Consider the following 17528-nt stretch of genomic DNA (forward strand, 5'->3'; position numbering starts at 1 on the left):
AGGGAGGGAGGGAGGAAGGAAGGAAGGAAGGAAGGAAGGAAGGAAGGAAGGAAGGAAGGAAGGAAGGGCCAACCATGTCAAGGTCTAACGCTGTACCTTTTCCCTTATCCATAAGGGAAGCATGTCCAATATTCCTAAGTCCTTCAGCCAGAGTCCTAAAAATGAACAAGACTGCACCTATGCCCAGATCTGTAGCCAGCACTGCTAGATAAGACTAACATTTTCAGCTCCTGAAACATTGGGGGTCATTTGTTGCCAGAGTACAATTTTTAAAGCCAAGCTAATCATGAAGAACAGACACAGTGTAGTCAAACATGATTTTTTTTAATGAAGTTATTGAACTGTCAAACATTCTTTGTATGGAAACCAAGAAGCTATACATGAGGTTATGGGATTGCTGTAATTATTTCGGTTACTAGCATGCAGGTTTGAGGAGAGCATCGAGGGTGTCAACCTTGGCTCAGTAGCTCTGGCTCCAGCGTCCTTCCTGGGGATTGGAGTCACAGGCCCCAGCTTCCTAACTTGTATTAGGGACATCAGTGGGAAAGTCTGAATGCAGAGAGGGGCTCAATGTGGCTTGTACCAGCTTGTGAGAGAGAATTACTAAAATTCTAGGAATTTTGTGAGCTACTTGTTAAACAATCATTCTTCTTAAATTGAATTACAAAAGTCACAATTAAACGCCATTAAAAATCAATTGTTGACACAGGCAGTGCTCACAGTCCATGATTTCAACATGCACGAATTCCATTTGCCACCATTTAGTTAAGTAATACTAATTTGCCTAGAATACAGACTCATTTTTTGTTGTCACAGCATAGTGTCAAGAACTGCATAAGCAGCCTTTGTTAACCCTTCAGACTACAAATCACTAATCCACACAGTGGCCAGGCACACTGTTCTTCCAAGGCTCTCACGACTAGTTATTGCTCATCTGTCAGTCCCAGCAGACAGAAGGGCGTGGCTGCGCCTCCTTTCGGTCTTCCAGAATAATAAGCCTACATAACATTTTACAAAACTGGATACTCAGGAGTAGAGGGAGGGAGCTCAGTGGTATGGACACTTACTGTGGAAGCCAGAGGACTTGGGTTCAAATCCCCCAGCAGCCATGTAGAAGCTGGGTGAGGTCATGTGTACCTCCAATTCCAGCACTGGAATTGGGGTGGGCTGGGAGATGGAGAGAAGGGGCAAAATAGTGAGTGTCAAGATCAGTGAGAAGGAACCTGACCTAAAAAATAAGGTGGAGACAGACAGACAGACAGACACCTGGCATCCTCTTCTAGTCTGTGCCTTTACAAGGGCCTGTGCATATCTGCACACATGTACACATAACTATACTACACTATGCACACACGCACACACATGCGTGCATACACACATGCACACACACACACAGAGAGAGAAAGAGAGAGAGAGAGAGAGAGAGAGAGAGAGAGAGAGAGAGAGAGACTTGTCTAGCAAAGGACAGTGACAACAGAGGCAGGCACTTGAGTAAAGGTAACTGGACTCAGAGAGCCAAAAGCTAATTGTGGGAAGGCTGACACATGTGCTGTGTGGATTATTCAGATAAATTTTGGGGACTGGGGAAGGACGAATTCATCAGCATATACAAACAAAGTGGTTCTGTCAAGAAACACCAAGACAGATATCCTACAGAGGAAGCAATCCGGGAGAAACTCATGTTAGAGGAACTGCCGGAGAGTGGCGATGCGCAACACACTAAGTATAAAATCCAAGAGACCCACTGCAACTTAGTCAAGAACATGACGATTGGCCAAGGAATAGGTGTGCATAACGGAGGCGGGTTAAGGTAAACCACGCTTCAAAATGACAGTGTTTTACATTGTCACAGCACATAAGCTTCACCTTCCTTGGCTCATCTCTGTAAATACTCTAACCATGATAGGGGCCTTTGTAATGCCTTCATAAAGGTCAGGAAACAATTTTAATTTTCTTCTATTGATAACAACCTTGCAGGGGCGGCTTGCACTCACCACTTTGCACTAATTGGGCTGCACATTCTGTTATCTCCGTGCTCGAGGTTATTTCTGTCTGTTAGATCTCTACAAAATGAGGTGTCTCTCTTCATGTTCAATGATAGCAGGCAAGTGGCTTGAAATTGTGCCCGATGGAAATATTTGCCCAATGGATTGGCAATCACTTGACAGGCTGCCTTCTTGACTGTCCAGAATTAAAAACGTGTTGGAAAACCTGACATCTGCCTATAATTCCAGCCCTTAGAAGGCCGAAAGCCAGAGGAGTATGAATTCAAGACCAGCCTAGGCTACATAGCAAGAACTTAGCCCAGATAGGTATGTAGGTAGGTCGGTCGGTCGGTCGGTAGGTAGGTAGGTAGGTAGACAGACAGACAGACAGACAGACAGACAGAAAATGATGTTGGAGAAACCATTAATGCAATTTTTACTTAAGTCTCACTATTAGCTGCACATTGTGACCAGGAGAAAATGAGGAAAGCATGTGACAGTGCATGACCACCATCAGACAGAACAACGTCTCATTAGTGAGATGTCTCAATGTGGCTTTGTTGTACTTCAGCTTTACATGTGTGGGGGCAGGGCACAAACATTCAAACACCAATCGTATCTGTTCATCAAAGACATCTTAATAAATCAGTTGTGTTAAAGCGGCTAGTAATGAAATAGACAAAGCCTGACTTTTTTTTTTGTCACCTCATGGCTGGATTATAGTCTTAGACTACATGCATATATAAGAGTGTGGCAAAAATGTAACCAATATCCTTTGATTCCATCATATGAAAACCAATATGGAACTATAATATTATAAGTACTCGCTGTGTGCTACCACATTCTCTATATTCATTCCTAGCAAACTGTCCCCCCCTCCTTTTCCCTGCAAGTCAGTAAACATTTACTGGAGATAGAAGACATAGTCAGGAAATTCTAAAGGGGCAAAATTATAAAACTGCTTCTTCCTGTGTCAACAATTACAGGTATCTCTCAGTCTTTTCATTCTTCTTGGAAAGAAAAGAATAGAATAGGGAGTAAAAAGAGGTAATCTAGATAATCAAGAGGTTTTGATAAATGATTCATTTCTCCTTCCAAAGCTGCCAAATCCTAGGTTTTATTTCCTTTGCTGGAGACAGAACAATCTACATAGTTCTGATTCTGGTAAGTCTATGTGGTGGTAGAAGGGTGGATAAACACATGGGTGTCTTCCTTCAATAAACTTGGAGTACTGTCACTTTTAAAAACTATTTGTAAAAGTTAAAAAAAAAAAACCCACAAGTAACATATTATCCATGGGACGCAAAGCTCTGCTTAGTTCTGCTTTGTTTTAGATATTATGGAACGTTTAGCAAACACTTTCTCCCCCTGCTGGCCAGTATATAACATTGCATTATATTGAAAAGAGTGACCAACTATCAAACTGGATGCTCAGACCACCTCAGGCCTGATGTAACTTGCTTGGTGTATGCTATGCATTTCTATTGAATACATTGCCAACATTTGCCTTACTGGAAAACTATTAGTCATTGTCCACTGGGTCTGCCATGGCCAGTCACTTGCTGATTCTCAGATTCTCCACGCTATCTGTTGGCATCATCTTTTCTCTGGCTGAGTTTGCAACAGGGTAAACTGAAATCTAAGCCTCCTTAAAATCATAATTAAAAAATGACAAGATAGATTGAGTGTAAGCCTCCAAATTTCCTTCAACAGGTGACTGTTAGATTTGCTCCCTTAACAAGTCTGCCTGTCTAGCACCTGCAACGCAGTGCCTTCAGAAGCAAGAAAAAAGGAACCAGTTCCCTGCTGCGGGAGGTCCAGGGTTGTGAACTACTCCCATGTGGGTGGGTGCTGGGAACTGACCCAGGTTCTCTGCAAGAGCAGCCTGTGTTCTTAACTACTGAGCCATCTCTGCAGCCCCAAATTTATTTACTTATTAGCAAATATCTTAGTACCTACTGCAGTCAGACAGAAAGCAAATGTCAAAGATATAGCGTCTACAAGATAAAAAATGGGGCAGGCGAGTCAGAGTTTCCAGTCAGTGAGACAGACTGGATCAAAGAAGGGATGGGGGTCATGGTAATGTCTCATATATACAGGTTCAATAGTGCAGACATTCAACGTAAGAAAAAGCATAAGTCAAAATAATAGTATGCATGATATGAAATGCTTAGAAAAGGTTGGAAAATTCATTCATCTATGCACACGAGTGCTCTATCTATACATATGCCTGAATGACGAAAGAGGGCATCAGGTCCCATTACAGGTTGTGAGCCACTATGTGGGTGCTGGGAATAGAACTAAGGACCTCTGGGAGTGCTATCTCTAAAACCCTTGAAATGCTCAAAATTTAATAAAATATTGTATTTATAAAAGGAAGAGGTGTGGCTGGAGAGATGGCTCATCAGTGAAGAGTCTTGTAGAGGGCCTGGGTTCATTTCCCAGTATCAGCATAGCAGCTCACAACCATCAGTGACTGAAGTCCCTAGGGACATGGCACCTTCTACCCTTTACAGATACCAGGCATCACGTGGTGGACGTAGGTACATGCATGCAAAACAATCAGACACATGCAAAAAAATAAAAATAAGTAAATCCTTTTTAAGGGAAAAAGAAAGCAATCACTTTGCATTGAGAGGACGGGCACTGAAACACTGGAGGACTGCACATCTTGCAAAAAAACTTGTTATAAATCTCAAGTGAAAACCAGTAGAAACTGGGCCAACAAAATAGTTTATTGGGTAAAAGCACTTAGCATATAAAGCTGGTGGCCCAAGTCTGGTCCCGGGAGTCAGTGTAGACGTAGGAGAAAACCAACTATACAAAGTTGCTCTGGTTTCCATATGTGCACTGTGGCATGTGCTCTCGTGTGCACATGCACACACACAGGTTTTATTTTTAATTGTCTACATGTATAGTAACTATTTGAAAACTGTATTTTTTTAAATGTGTTTCTCTGAATTTTCCAGGCATGTACTTTTCTATGATATAAAATATATTATTTTTTTTTACTTCCTGTGACTATACTTATCATATATAAACCATAGGTTCAATAAAATAGGATAGTGTCATCACAAGCAGCACAAAAACTCAAATGACATGGACCAGAGAGTTAATATAGAGCTAAAACTATAAGAGAAAAAGCAGAACAGTCTAAACGTCAGGAAATGTCTTAGGAAACACAAGGTAAAACCACAAACGGAAAGCAATGGTGGTAAACTGGGCTTCATCCAAATTCAAAATTCTCACTCTTCTAAATACTGTGTTAAACTAAAAGGAAGCTGAGTGTGGTGGTGCATGGCAGGAGGACTTGGAGTTCAGGGCCAGCCTGGGCTACAGAATTCAAGGTCAGACTGGCTACATAATGAGACCATGTCTCTTCTCCAGAAAGGGTAAAGGATACATTATACTCATAATACAAACCTCACAATCAAAGACAGGCACTCGCCTCGTCTTGTATGGACTTCAGTACCACTACAGAGAGTCTTCATGCCTGTAGCCTACTCTCCATGGGTCAGAGTCAAACTTTAAAAAACACAGATTGGGTTGCATTTGAGCACCTAAAATCTTTTATACCTTCTCGGTGTCTGGAATCAAGTCTACACCCCTTGGGCAGAAAGCGGCATGCCCACCCCGACAGTGGCATCCATCTCTCCCCACTCATGCACTGAGCTCTATCAGAGTGGTCACTTGCCCTCTTGTTCATATTAGAAGCTCATGTGGGAGCTAAGCTTTTATGCTGTTTACCCTCTTGTGTGGCTAGGGTTCTATGCACCTCCAATGCCACATCGTGGGCACTGACTTGCTTGGTCTCCCCACCAGGGTGCAGTATGGCAATGGACCTTCTGCTTTGGTCAATGACAAATGAACACACAGATATTTCCTAACTCTTTTGAATGACTCGTGGCATGATGTGCTGGTACTGGCTTATGTGTTTGCTCAAAAACAGTTCCATGTCATTACCCTTATCCCCTACAGAGACAATTCCTATAGCCCTAGATCCACTTAAATAGCTAAGCACTCCATGGTATTCCCGGAAGTTGAGGATCCTTGCAGGCAAATTACAAACTCTAGATTTCATGTAAATCTCAGGCCAGTGTTTGAGCCTTAATGGCAGTTTTTTGTTGTTTGTTTGTTAAGAACCCAACCTCACAATGACTAAGCAAAAGTGTAAAGTTAGAAGACAACTAGAGTGCTCACATTCTTCAAGTGTAAATTAATTCCAGCATTTTGGAATGCTATGTGGTAGTGTCTAAATAAGTGAAGTATGCATGTCCCCTACAATCTACTAATTCTACACCTGCATATTATATATATACTGCATGTGTTCTCCAAAAGATGGAGAGTAACATTCACAGCAACAATATTCCAAATACCTAAGAAGGGCAAACTTATTCAAATGACCATCAACAAAGCCAGTATATGCAAACAAAAGAATACCATAGAGCCAGGAGTATAAGTGTAATTATGTATAATTTGGAAGACGCTCACCAACAAAACGTTGAAAGAAGCAAACACTAAAACAACTTATCACCGGGCAATGATGGCGCACGCCTTTAATCCCAGCACTTGGGAGGCAGAGGCAGGCAGACTTCTGAGACCAAGGCCAGCCTGGTCTACAGAGTGAGATCCAGGACAGCCAAGGGCTACACAGAGAAACCCTGTCTCGAAAAAGAAAAAAAAAAAAGAAGAATACTTCAGTTAAAAGCTTATGGAGAAAGAAATCTGTATTCACTGGTGTGTTTTGGCTTAGCTCTAGATTTGATCCAAAGCACCAAAAGTCCCTAACCACTGTTCTGCTCTAAGGAATGCTTTCCCACACATCTGCCTACAGATCTGTGTCTGAAGTTAAGGACCGTAGAATAAGATGCCATTTGAGAAGGTAACTGGAACTGACTTGGGGCAACCACACTCCTTCAAAGTCCCATGTTGTACTTTTCAAAAAACCATGACTTCCCTGTTCTCTACCCACGGATAGCAAGCAGAATGCTTCCCTCAAAAATATTTGAGAAAAATTCAATTTTCAAGAAGAATGGGCACAGTTCTGCTGTGGTTTCAGGTGTTTCTGGCACACTGTGCCAGAAGACAGTTTGAGAGGAAAGGTGGGAAGCAGACTCACCACGGCTGGCCTGGCTCTGTCTCAGACGCATACTGGGCACAAACAAGTTGTACTGTATCCTCCTCACCTAACAAAATTCCTAACCCAGGGTGGCTCTGCATCAAATGAAATGTCAACAAGGAGGAAGGGAACTGGGTAATGCCAATCTTTCCCACCACTACCCTTAAGAAGTACTGGAGTAGAAAAAAAGTCAGCAAGCTGTTTGCTGCAATATATATATTTTAATTCAAAGTGAATCAACAGTAATACACCATAAATTCTTATTTTGACACTCACCAAAATAGTCACCTGGAAAACCCGCTTTTTGTGACAAAGTACAGAAGGCTTGGTCACATTTAAATCACTGAGAACTAGAGAGAAATACTATCGCAAACTGTAATAGACATTACATCCATAAAAGTTTTCCCAGTCCTTATTGTAATATTGCACAGTGCAATTGCTACATGGCAAACTAGTGTAGCATAGAAGTCAAAGCAAAAACAAACCAAAGAAAGGAGCCACAAGAGTGAAACTGTTCAACAGTTAATAGTTCAAACTAAGTCATTGAATCTGTCATCGGGATCGTTAAAATGAATCTTCCTACACCTTGCAGTGTATGATTTAACTTTACAGAACACAAGCCACGTTTAAAATCAGCAGTAGAGATGTTAAAATGAAAAGGTTTGCTAATAGAGTAACATATTAAATACCCTGAAGGAAAAAAAAAACCTAAATATCAAAATAATTGATTAAAAATTCACTTGCAAATTAGCACACGAATATGCAACTTGGAAATCATGCAGTGTTTTATTTAAGAAAACATTAAAACAAAACTATTAAAATAGTTTTAGAGGGGATAAAATCCAGATCCTTCTGCCAGTATGCTAAAATCAGACTTCAGGGGGATTTTGAAGTCTTAAATTTTGAAACACATTAAAAAGCCCATGATTAGAGTTAATTAAGAGCAGTGCACTTAACAGTGACATGCCTTTAAAAAGCGTTACTGTGGTATGAAAATGCTGACTGTTACCATCTACAGTCAATTTAACAAGGCTGCTCCAGTCATTGCTCCAGTCATGAACTTAAATACAGAGAGATCACCCCTCAGCAGTAAGCACAGCTTACCGGGCCACTTTCCTCTCTGTTGTGACAAAATCAATTTGTGTACTCGGTGTTTCTGAAACATCCATCGCCAGCACTGAATCTTTTTCCAAGAAGTGAGCAGACACCTGTTAGACCGTATAACTCAAATAAGAAGGCCGTGGCAGGCAGCAGTTACCTAGTGACTTCACAGATGTGTTGTCTGTAAGCTAATCTCAGTCTACTCCTTTTTGTAATGTGTGTTATATATATTTCTATTTATATAAAATGCATAGAATCAATTACTAAAAACACTGAGACCTGTGGGGGAATCAAGTCCTTCATTTTCAGTGACTAAAAATGTGCTGCTGGTTTTTACTTTATGATCTAATACTGTAATTTTTAAAATCAAGTTCAGGCACGTTTATGTCATGGATGACTATTAAATAAAACACTGCTCGTGTCAATGGAGTAAAGAAAAATGTATCACTACTAGCTTACGATCAGCGCATACTAGAGTTGTACTTGTGGTGTGCAACTTGCTTAGGAAGGAAATGCTGTCAATCCAAAACATTTGGAGTTTTACACTCAAATGTTTTGTACTGTTTATTCCAGTAAATGCTGTAAGATTATATTCCAGACTTTGAAGGAAAAAAAAAGTTAAGTCAAGCCTGCAAGATACAGCTTTCTCACGTGTCTACAATGCCAGTATGAAAATAAAAAAATTAAGTTACATTGATACATCCAAGTTTTTATATGCAGTGATGAGCACAAACATTAGAGATAAAATACTGATGCAAATAACACACCCCAAAATAACATAGGCAATTGTTTCCATCATTTACAATACAGTAGTTACAATGACACTCCAAACAGAAAAGCAAAGTAAAAAAAAAAAAAAAAATCAAAACCCCAGCTTCTATCTTGTGTAATTAGACTTATACAGAAATTAGAAAGCTAAATAACAACTAGTTAATCACCTAATTTCACAGCTATCTGAAGTGGCAATCGTTATATAGCAGCTTATCTATGATACATTCAAGATAAATGATACAATTTATTACTTGCCTGTAAGCTAAAACACAGCCTTGGTTTAATACCTTTCCTTAAATTCCACCTCTACACTACAATATACTTGAGGTCTATGCAAAAAGTAGCTACCTTTTATATAAGAAATGGATGATTAAGTCTTTGGTGCTGTAAAAGCAACTTCATTTAAACATCACCACCATCACCACCAAGGGGAGAGGGGGGGGAAAACCCAATACACACTTCCTAAGAGAAAAAGCATGTAATTTCTGTCCCTGACGGAATGTATTAAATAAGCAAACACCACCAACAAGCAAAAACGAGTAGTACAATGTAAAAATACTTAAAAATAACCAAAAACCAAGAACCTTCTCACATGCATAAATGAAAAATTGCACACAAAGAACTCACATCTTTTCAAGCTTCAATAGTAAATATTCTGCTACTATGTGTTAAATACTGCATGGTCTGCCCAAGCAAGAAGGGAGCACATCATGAATCGATGAGCATTTGCATTTTCTTCCATTATCTACTCAAGTCATGCCTACTGCACCTCTAAACATTTTATCAAGTCCAATTATACAGCAAACACTCCCAAAATAAACTTAGGTTGTATTGCAGTTTCACTTAATAGTATATAAAATGCTGTGCTGTGACAGATATCAACTATCCATTAGTTACTGAATCAAGTTTTCTTAAGCACTACTAACTGCTTGCTTTTCTTGAAGCTAGATCATTCTGAGAAAAATCAGACAGCAGAATTCAGCTATAGCAAACATGCTGCCCTCTGAATAAGGAAAAAGCAGCTACTATCTGAAATCATACCACACAAAACCAAAAGGAACATTACTCTACTGAAAGAAAACTAAAGAGTAGGTCTGAATTTTAAGTGCTGCAGTCCAACATTTACAGATAGGTAATAACTTCAACAACCTCAAATATTTAAGGCACTATGTGTGGGAACGGTTTACAATGCAGCTGAGATTATTACAACAACATTAAGAGCCAAGTCTAGGCAACATTTTGCCCATGCAAAAGACACATGCAAATGTAAAGAACAATAGCTCAATTGCTTAGGTTAAGTGCCCCAACATGTACACACTAAGACACAGACGATACAATTCACTCATATGCTGTAATTCTGACACATGTGCATCTGTTGCTCTAAGTCTAGACACAGAATGGCTTCCCAAATGTGGACGTGTCTTGCACTAGTTAGAAGGCAATTTTATAAAAAATAGCAGGAGCAAAACTGGACTTTTGCTCCTGTAAGTCACCTGTCTATAGAGTTACTACATAAGAAGATACATGACCAAAGACAAGTTATACCAAATGTGCAAAACACATTAAAAGTGAGTTTTTTTAAAGCTCAAAGTTGTTTAAATTGCACCCAAGTCTACATGATTCAAAAATAATTTTCTTGTGCCATGGCTAATATTTATTAAATACCATGTTTTTATTTTTAATCAAACGTTTGTATCATTGAGCTTCCTCAATAGACTGCTTTTGAGTTTTCACATATATGGATACTGGCTGAGTTTTGTTGGACTCAATGGAAATCCAGTATATGCAGGTGATGCTGCAATGTAAGAATGTGGAGGGAAGATTGGTTTGTACTGAGTCTGATGAATGGTTGGGGATGGTAGCAGGCGGGGGTTTATGCCCACTGGGACTTGGTGAACTATGCCACTGTGATGGGAGATACTGTAAGTTGGATGCTGTAACATAGGTCTTGAGGTACACGGAGAGGCTAGGAGGTGGGCCACGGGTGCAGCACTACTGAGGGTGGCTGATGATGGGTACGGAAGCAGAGCAGGCTGTCCTCCGAGGTGCGTACTTCCAGCCAGATGGGCATGTACTGCTGTGTGGTTGGGACTTCCATGAGAAAGAGTGAATGGATTACTGGTAACACTAGTAGGAATATATGCTTGCTGTCTTCGATGCCCAAAGTTTCCATTCCATTCTTGATGCCCAGTTCCGAAATGCTGAACCTAATCACAAAGGAAAACATGACTGAACAGCACATTTTATAAGATCAAAGAGGGACTGTGACTAGCAGCTCACACCGGATCTCAGTCTCGACTACTATGGAAAAGAAAGCACACTGACATCTTCATATTTCTTAACTGTTACAATAGCCACTGCCAGCAAGCACTATTATCCCAGTTATTAATCCTACAATCTGTATAGCATTTATGCAAAGCTAACATTCACATACAATTTTGTTAAATTCCAGAAGAATCCCATAATTTTCCCCATTATTTCTGCTCAAATTTCACACATACCACACATACATAAAATTAAAAACTAAAATATTAAAGTAAAAGAAACTGAATGGCTAAGTGTAAACTGCAAACGCTCACGAGCACGCACAGGAACACACCTGGCTCAGGTTCAAATGCTGCTGTGGGAGTGCTGCTGTGGGCTTCTGCTGACGAGCGCCCAAGGTGGGGGGCTGCTGCAGCTTCCCAGGGGCCGGCTGCCCTTTTCTCAGTGGCTGGCACGTAGAATCTGGCAACAATAACCACCACACACATACAGAATTACAGAGTTGTGGTTTTTGCTTCTCTAATGAAAATTAGACATGTGCTTACAGATGTTACACAACAATGATTGAAGAACCTTCATTTTTAATTTAAAGAGAAAGTCCTGGCCTCTAAACATTAGATAATATTTGAAGAGTTTTTTTTTTCCTGTGTAATAGATATGACAAGGTCAAGATGGAAGTTCAAAGATGACTTTTGACAATTCTGGTCTCCCGAGTTCCCAAAATCAGACCTTTAAGGCCAAACAGAGAAGTAAGTTTACCTGTGTTTGCCATGTGCTCATCGACACTCAGTCCACTTTCTATTCCCACTGGTGGCTCCACAGAGGTGCCAACAGCTGGCTTAGCATCTGTGCCAGCACAAGTCCCCAGCTCCGTGTTGTGATGAGTGTCCTCAACAAAACTGCTCTCTGCAAACGGACTATCATGACCCGAGGAGTCTGATGTTGGAGAGCCATCCACAGTCTCACACCCACTTTCTTGTTCATCATCTGACATACTGTAAGAAAACATTTTTATATTTTTCCACAATTAATTCTAATGTCACTTAGTAGTCTTCAGCACACTAATGAGATGCTTATTTTATATATATTTTGTTCTTGGACAATTTTTTTCCCACAGAATTTCCAAACTCTATTCAGACTGATAAACTAAATTCCATTTCTTCTTTCCTTCACATTTGCTCCATCATATCAGTTCATAAAGTTTTTTATTAATTCTTCAAGATAATAAGTACTGTTCTAGGGGCTAGAAAGATATCTCAACTGGCAAAATGCTTGCTGGCCACTAATCTAGCAAATGAGTGAATTCTAGGTTCAGTGAGAGATCCAAAAATATGGTGGAGAGCAACTGAAGAACACACTTGTCATTTCAGTCTCCAGAGGTACATGCACAAATGTCTGTACACATATACATATACATACATATACATAAACAAAACAAAGTACTATTCTAGATATTTAGACGATATGTACAAACACGTGAACTAGGTAGGAACTTTGTATTTCAGATCCAGCTGATGGATATGATCTGTGTCCTCCTGAAAGGGCTTTCCCACCAGCCTGCTGTCAGCCCAGGGTCCTGAACCCCACTCTTCCCACATCTCAGCCCTCAGGAGACCTTGCTCCCTGGATTTCCATATTATTCCATATTATTGTCTGCTTTAATCAACCTATTCTAGTCTCAATAATCTGAGGCATCTATCTTTATATGTATATTCTTTTTACTCTTACATACACATGCATATATTCATTGTTAGGGCCATTTTATGTGTGTGATTTTATACGATTGTTAGGTGTAATTTGTGTATGTATCAACTTGTAAGGGACATAGGAATATGCAGTAGAACGTATTTATGTCTCTGAAGAGCTTGGGCCAGTAAAAACTCCAACCACACACAGGTCCTGACTAAAAGAAAGATATAAAATCCTTTTCGAATATTGCACCAGTTTTTACAATGTAAAATCAAATATATTTCATAAAAATTCTTGTGGCTTATCTCTCAATATGTTAGTACACTGTGATGGTTAAGAAACACTATTTTAGGGTTGGAGAGATGGCTCAGTGGTTAAGACTGCTCTACTGAAGATCATGAGTTCAAATCCCAGCAACTACATGGTGGCTCACAGCCATCCGTAATGAGATCTGATGCCCTCTTCTGGGGTATCTGAAGATAGTTAGAGTGTACTTACATATAATAAATAAATCTTTAAAATAAAAAAGAATAGAAACACTATTTTAGGCATGTTCGCACAAAGCAATACCAAAGAATGTAGACAATTCAGTTACCAATGGTAGAGATAAAAGTCAGAGTGCCTACTCTCTAGGTAGCAGGCCACTGGGTACTTCATGATGAAAAAAAATGTATTAGGACTTTAACTTTTAAAAATAAAGATTTGGGTACACAACATCTGTCCCAACACTGGGGGTAACTAGGATGAGCGGGACCAGGCACACAGGAACTCCGCCAGCCAAGTGGCTTGGGTTGCTTCCCAGTCTGCCTGGGCCGGCCGGTGCCCTGAGCACAAGCTCCGCAGCCAGTCCCACAACACCCAGAGGAAGCTCCACTCCCAGGCACTCTAACACGCCCAGGGTCACAGGATCCCAGAATCACAGGATGACAGAGACAGCTTGACTCTGAAGAGTTCTGACATAACCAGGATCAAAGGAAGGACAGGCTCCAGTCAGATTTAGCAAGGGCAGATAGCACTAGAGATAACCAGATGATGCGGTGCAAGCATAAGAATATAAGCAACACAAACCAAGGTTCCTTGGCATCATCAGAACCCAATACTCCCACTAGAGCAAGTCCTGGACACACCATCACACTGGAAAGGCAAGATTCAGTTATAAAATCACTTCTCATGGTGATGATACAGAACTTTAAGAAAGACATAAATAGTACCCTCAAAGAAATACAGGAGAACACAGGTAAACAGCTAGAAGCTCTTCAAGAGGAAAGACAAAAATCTCTTACAGAACTACAGGAAAACACAATCAAACAGGTTTATGAGCAAAACCATTCAGAATCTAAAAATGGAAATAGAAACAATAAAGAAATCAGAAAGAGAAACAACCCTAGAGATACAAAACCTAGGAAAGAAATCAGGAGTTGTAGATGCAAGCATCACCAACAGAATACAAGAGGTAGAAGAGAGACTCTCAGGGGAAGAAGATACCATAGAAAACATTGACACAACAGTCAAAGAAAATGCAAAAAGCAAAAAGCTCCTAACCCAGAATATCCAGGAAATTCAGGATGCAATGAGAAGACCAAACCTAAGGATAATAGGTATAGAAGAGAGTGAAGACTTCCAAGGTAATGGGCCAGCAAGTATCTTCAACAAAATTATAGAAAACTTCCCTAACCTAAAGAAAGAGATGCCCATGAACATACAAGAAGCCTACAGAATTCCAAATAAAATGGACAGGAAAAGAAATTCCGGGGGCTGGCAAGATGGCTCAGCGGGTAAGAGCACCGACTGCTCTTCCGAAGGTCATGAGTTCAAATCCCAGCAACCACATGGTGGCTCACAACCACTCGTAATAAGATTTGATGACCTCTTCTGGTATGTCTGAAGACAGCTACAGTGTACTTAATTATAATAATAAATATATCTTTAAAAAAAATTCCTCCCATCACATAATAATAAAAATACCAAATGCACTAAACAAAGAAAGAATTTTAAAAGCGGTAAGGGAAAAGGGTCAAGTAACATATAAAGGCAGGCCTATCAGAATTACACCAGACTTCTCACTAGAGACTATGAAAGCTAGAAGATCCTGGGCAGATGTCATACAGACCCTACAAGAACACAAATGCCAGCTCAGGCTACTATACCCAGCAAAACTCTCAATTACCATAGATGGAGAAAACAAGATATTCCATGACAAAACCAAATAAATTTACACAATATCTTTCCACTAATCCAGCCCTACAAAGGATAATAGATGGAAAACATCAACATAAGGAGCAAAAGTACACCCCAGAAGAAGCAAGAAAGTAATCTTTCAACAAATCCACACAAACCTAATTCCACTTCTTACAACAAAAACAATAGGAAGTAACAATTACTTTTTCTTAATACGTTAATATAAAAATTAATATTACCACATATCCTAATCGATTGAAATCCAAAAACATGAGGAATTAGAAATTTGTTGATTGTCATCCAATGGTCTCTCTAATTTGGTAATTGGAGAAATAGGTACAATAGTGTACAATCCATATAAACTTTCAGCTTGTTTGTTCGTGACAGTGTCTTGCTGTGTACCACATAATGGTCTTGAGATCTTGCTTCTCCTATCTCAGCCTCTCTATTAGTAGTATTGCTTATTTCATGTTTTTACACTATACTATGGTTTTCAGAACAGCTTACATATTTTAAAAGTATTTATATACCCAAAAGAAATGTAGACAATTAAATTGGGAGGGGGTTTGTAAGAGAACAACAAAGAGTGAGACTGAATGCTTTGCTTGACATTTGTGACTCTTGTATCAAGTTACCACAGTAAGAGCCAAGATTTTAAGTTCTATTAAATACAAAACAAACAAAAACACTTTATATATTTATGTTCATTTAAGAAAATACTAGTAGTGATGTATTATTTTGAAATATACAGTTAATACGTTTGGAGTTATTTAAAATTTATATTGAGAAAAACGTTTGTATTTTCAGTATTGCCATAGACAAGCATCTATATAAGACTGTTAAATTGTTGTTTTATATCAAACAACTTTTATAATACTCATTTTTATTGTTAAAGAATATGACAAAAAAGATATTGTAGGTATTGAAGGGAGGTCTCTGGGAGGAGTTGGGGTATAAAAGGAAAACAATGTGATTTAATTCTATTTACTTAAAATGTTTTTAAATGTTAACAAATTCAGATAAATCAAAATCATGTAACTTTTCTCATCATATTGTAATAAAACTTAAAAAAAATAAAGATTTGATTTATTTATTTGTTTGTTTAAGATAGGGTCTTACTTTGTAGCTCTGGAAGACTTTGATCTTACAGAGATCACTTGCCTGTCTCCCAAATTCTGGGATTAAAGGCATGTGCCACCACAGATCAGAAAAAATTATAACTTAAACCACAAGCTTATCAAACTGATATGGTTCAAAACCTGCATGCAAAGAGCAATCACTGTAGTGAATGGCAGACACTACACAGGACAGAAGAAATCCGGCTTTTAGCAGACTTGACTTTTATGACAAGCGTCTATCAAATTCCTTTACCTGTTGGGTCTCTTGCAAGGGGATGGGCTGGACTGCCCCGAGGAGCTGGTGCTCAGGGTGCTATCAGGGCTGCTGAGTGAGCACATCCGGTCAATATTCAAAGTGCTTTGGCAAGCTTCACAATCTAGACTACCTTTACACCTAGTGATGAGGGAGAGGAAAGAAACACGGGTCAAAGTGAGAGGACATTCTCAAACCAGCCAAATACTACAGTGCTTAGAGGCAGTTAACAGTTCAGAATCAGCTGCTCACAGCCCAAACGTACAGCTTATAAATTCAGACCAAAGGCTACAAGTCTATCTACTCCAGGCACCCTGACCAAAGCTGGTTTTCTGTACTTGGAAAGATGCTGCCACTGTCTGTGAGGATGTGCATCTGGCACTTACTCTCCAAGTGAAGGTCTGGGTGAGGTCTCTTCATCGTCGCTGTCACTGCTAATGGTGATCACACTCACGGCAGGACTTGGGGAGTCGGCGATGATGATGGTTTGCCGCTGTTTGTCTGAAACTGAAGAATCCTGTCTGACAGACGCTTCACGGCAAGTTCTTGCCTCTCCTTCTGAGGTACGATTGTCCTGTGTTTCTACACAACTTACTTCCTCAACCTCTTTCCCACTGATTATCTTTGGAGAAATAAATGCTGAATGTGGGATATTGGTGTTCTGCAGTGAATTACTCCTGCAACCAAAGAAATAATTTGTAATCTCTATAGTCAAAATAGAGAAATCATATTTCTTGAAAATATTTTGTCAAACCAAACAATGAAAACTTTCACTTGGTTCATGGATTTAACACACTGATATATCAAGAGTTCTGTGAATTATAAAATGTTACCTCTGAAACATTGCTGTAGTTTGCATTTACATACTTTTGCTGTATATAAATATCTGAATATCTACAGTTGCTATGTTACAGGTAGATAATAAATCCTAAATCAAAAGGTCAATAAAGATAGTCTTACCAACGAAAAGCATTTATTTCCTCTCTTCCTGGCTCCCATTCCATTAGTTTTACCAAAATACCTCTGAGAAATTGAGAAGGGAGCCAGCT

General features: G+C 39.5%; 1 protein-coding gene across 5 annotated transcripts in view; it reads right to left on the bottom strand.

Moving 5' to 3' along the window:
- Nucleotides 1-7305: 7305 nt before the first annotated feature.
- Hipk3 (homeodomain interacting protein kinase 3) overlaps nucleotides 7306-17528 on the bottom strand; it is an 89438-nt gene continuing 79215 nt past the window's right edge. For all 5 annotated transcript variants that reach the window (XM_031371215.1, XM_031371212.1, XM_031371211.1 and 2 more), the window contains exons 15-19: nucleotides 16866-17156; nucleotides 16480-16620; nucleotides 12001-12236; nucleotides 11576-11703; nucleotides 7306-11183 (exon numbers count right to left, since the gene is read on the bottom strand). In XM_031371215.1, the coding sequence (XP_031227075.1) occupies nucleotides 10707-11183; nucleotides 11576-11703; nucleotides 12001-12236; nucleotides 16480-16620; nucleotides 16866-17156 (1273 nt within the window). In that variant the 3' untranslated portion in view covers nucleotides 7306-10706. The remainder of the gene's footprint in view (nucleotides 11184-11575; nucleotides 11704-12000; nucleotides 12237-16479; nucleotides 16621-16865; nucleotides 17157-17528) is intronic.

The sequence above is a fragment of the Mastomys coucha genome, unplaced genomic scaffold (genome assembly GCF_008632895.1).
Source record: "Mastomys coucha isolate ucsf_1 unplaced genomic scaffold, UCSF_Mcou_1 pScaffold15, whole genome shotgun sequence".
Taxonomy (NCBI): domain Eukaryota; kingdom Metazoa; phylum Chordata; class Mammalia; order Rodentia; family Muridae; genus Mastomys; species Mastomys coucha.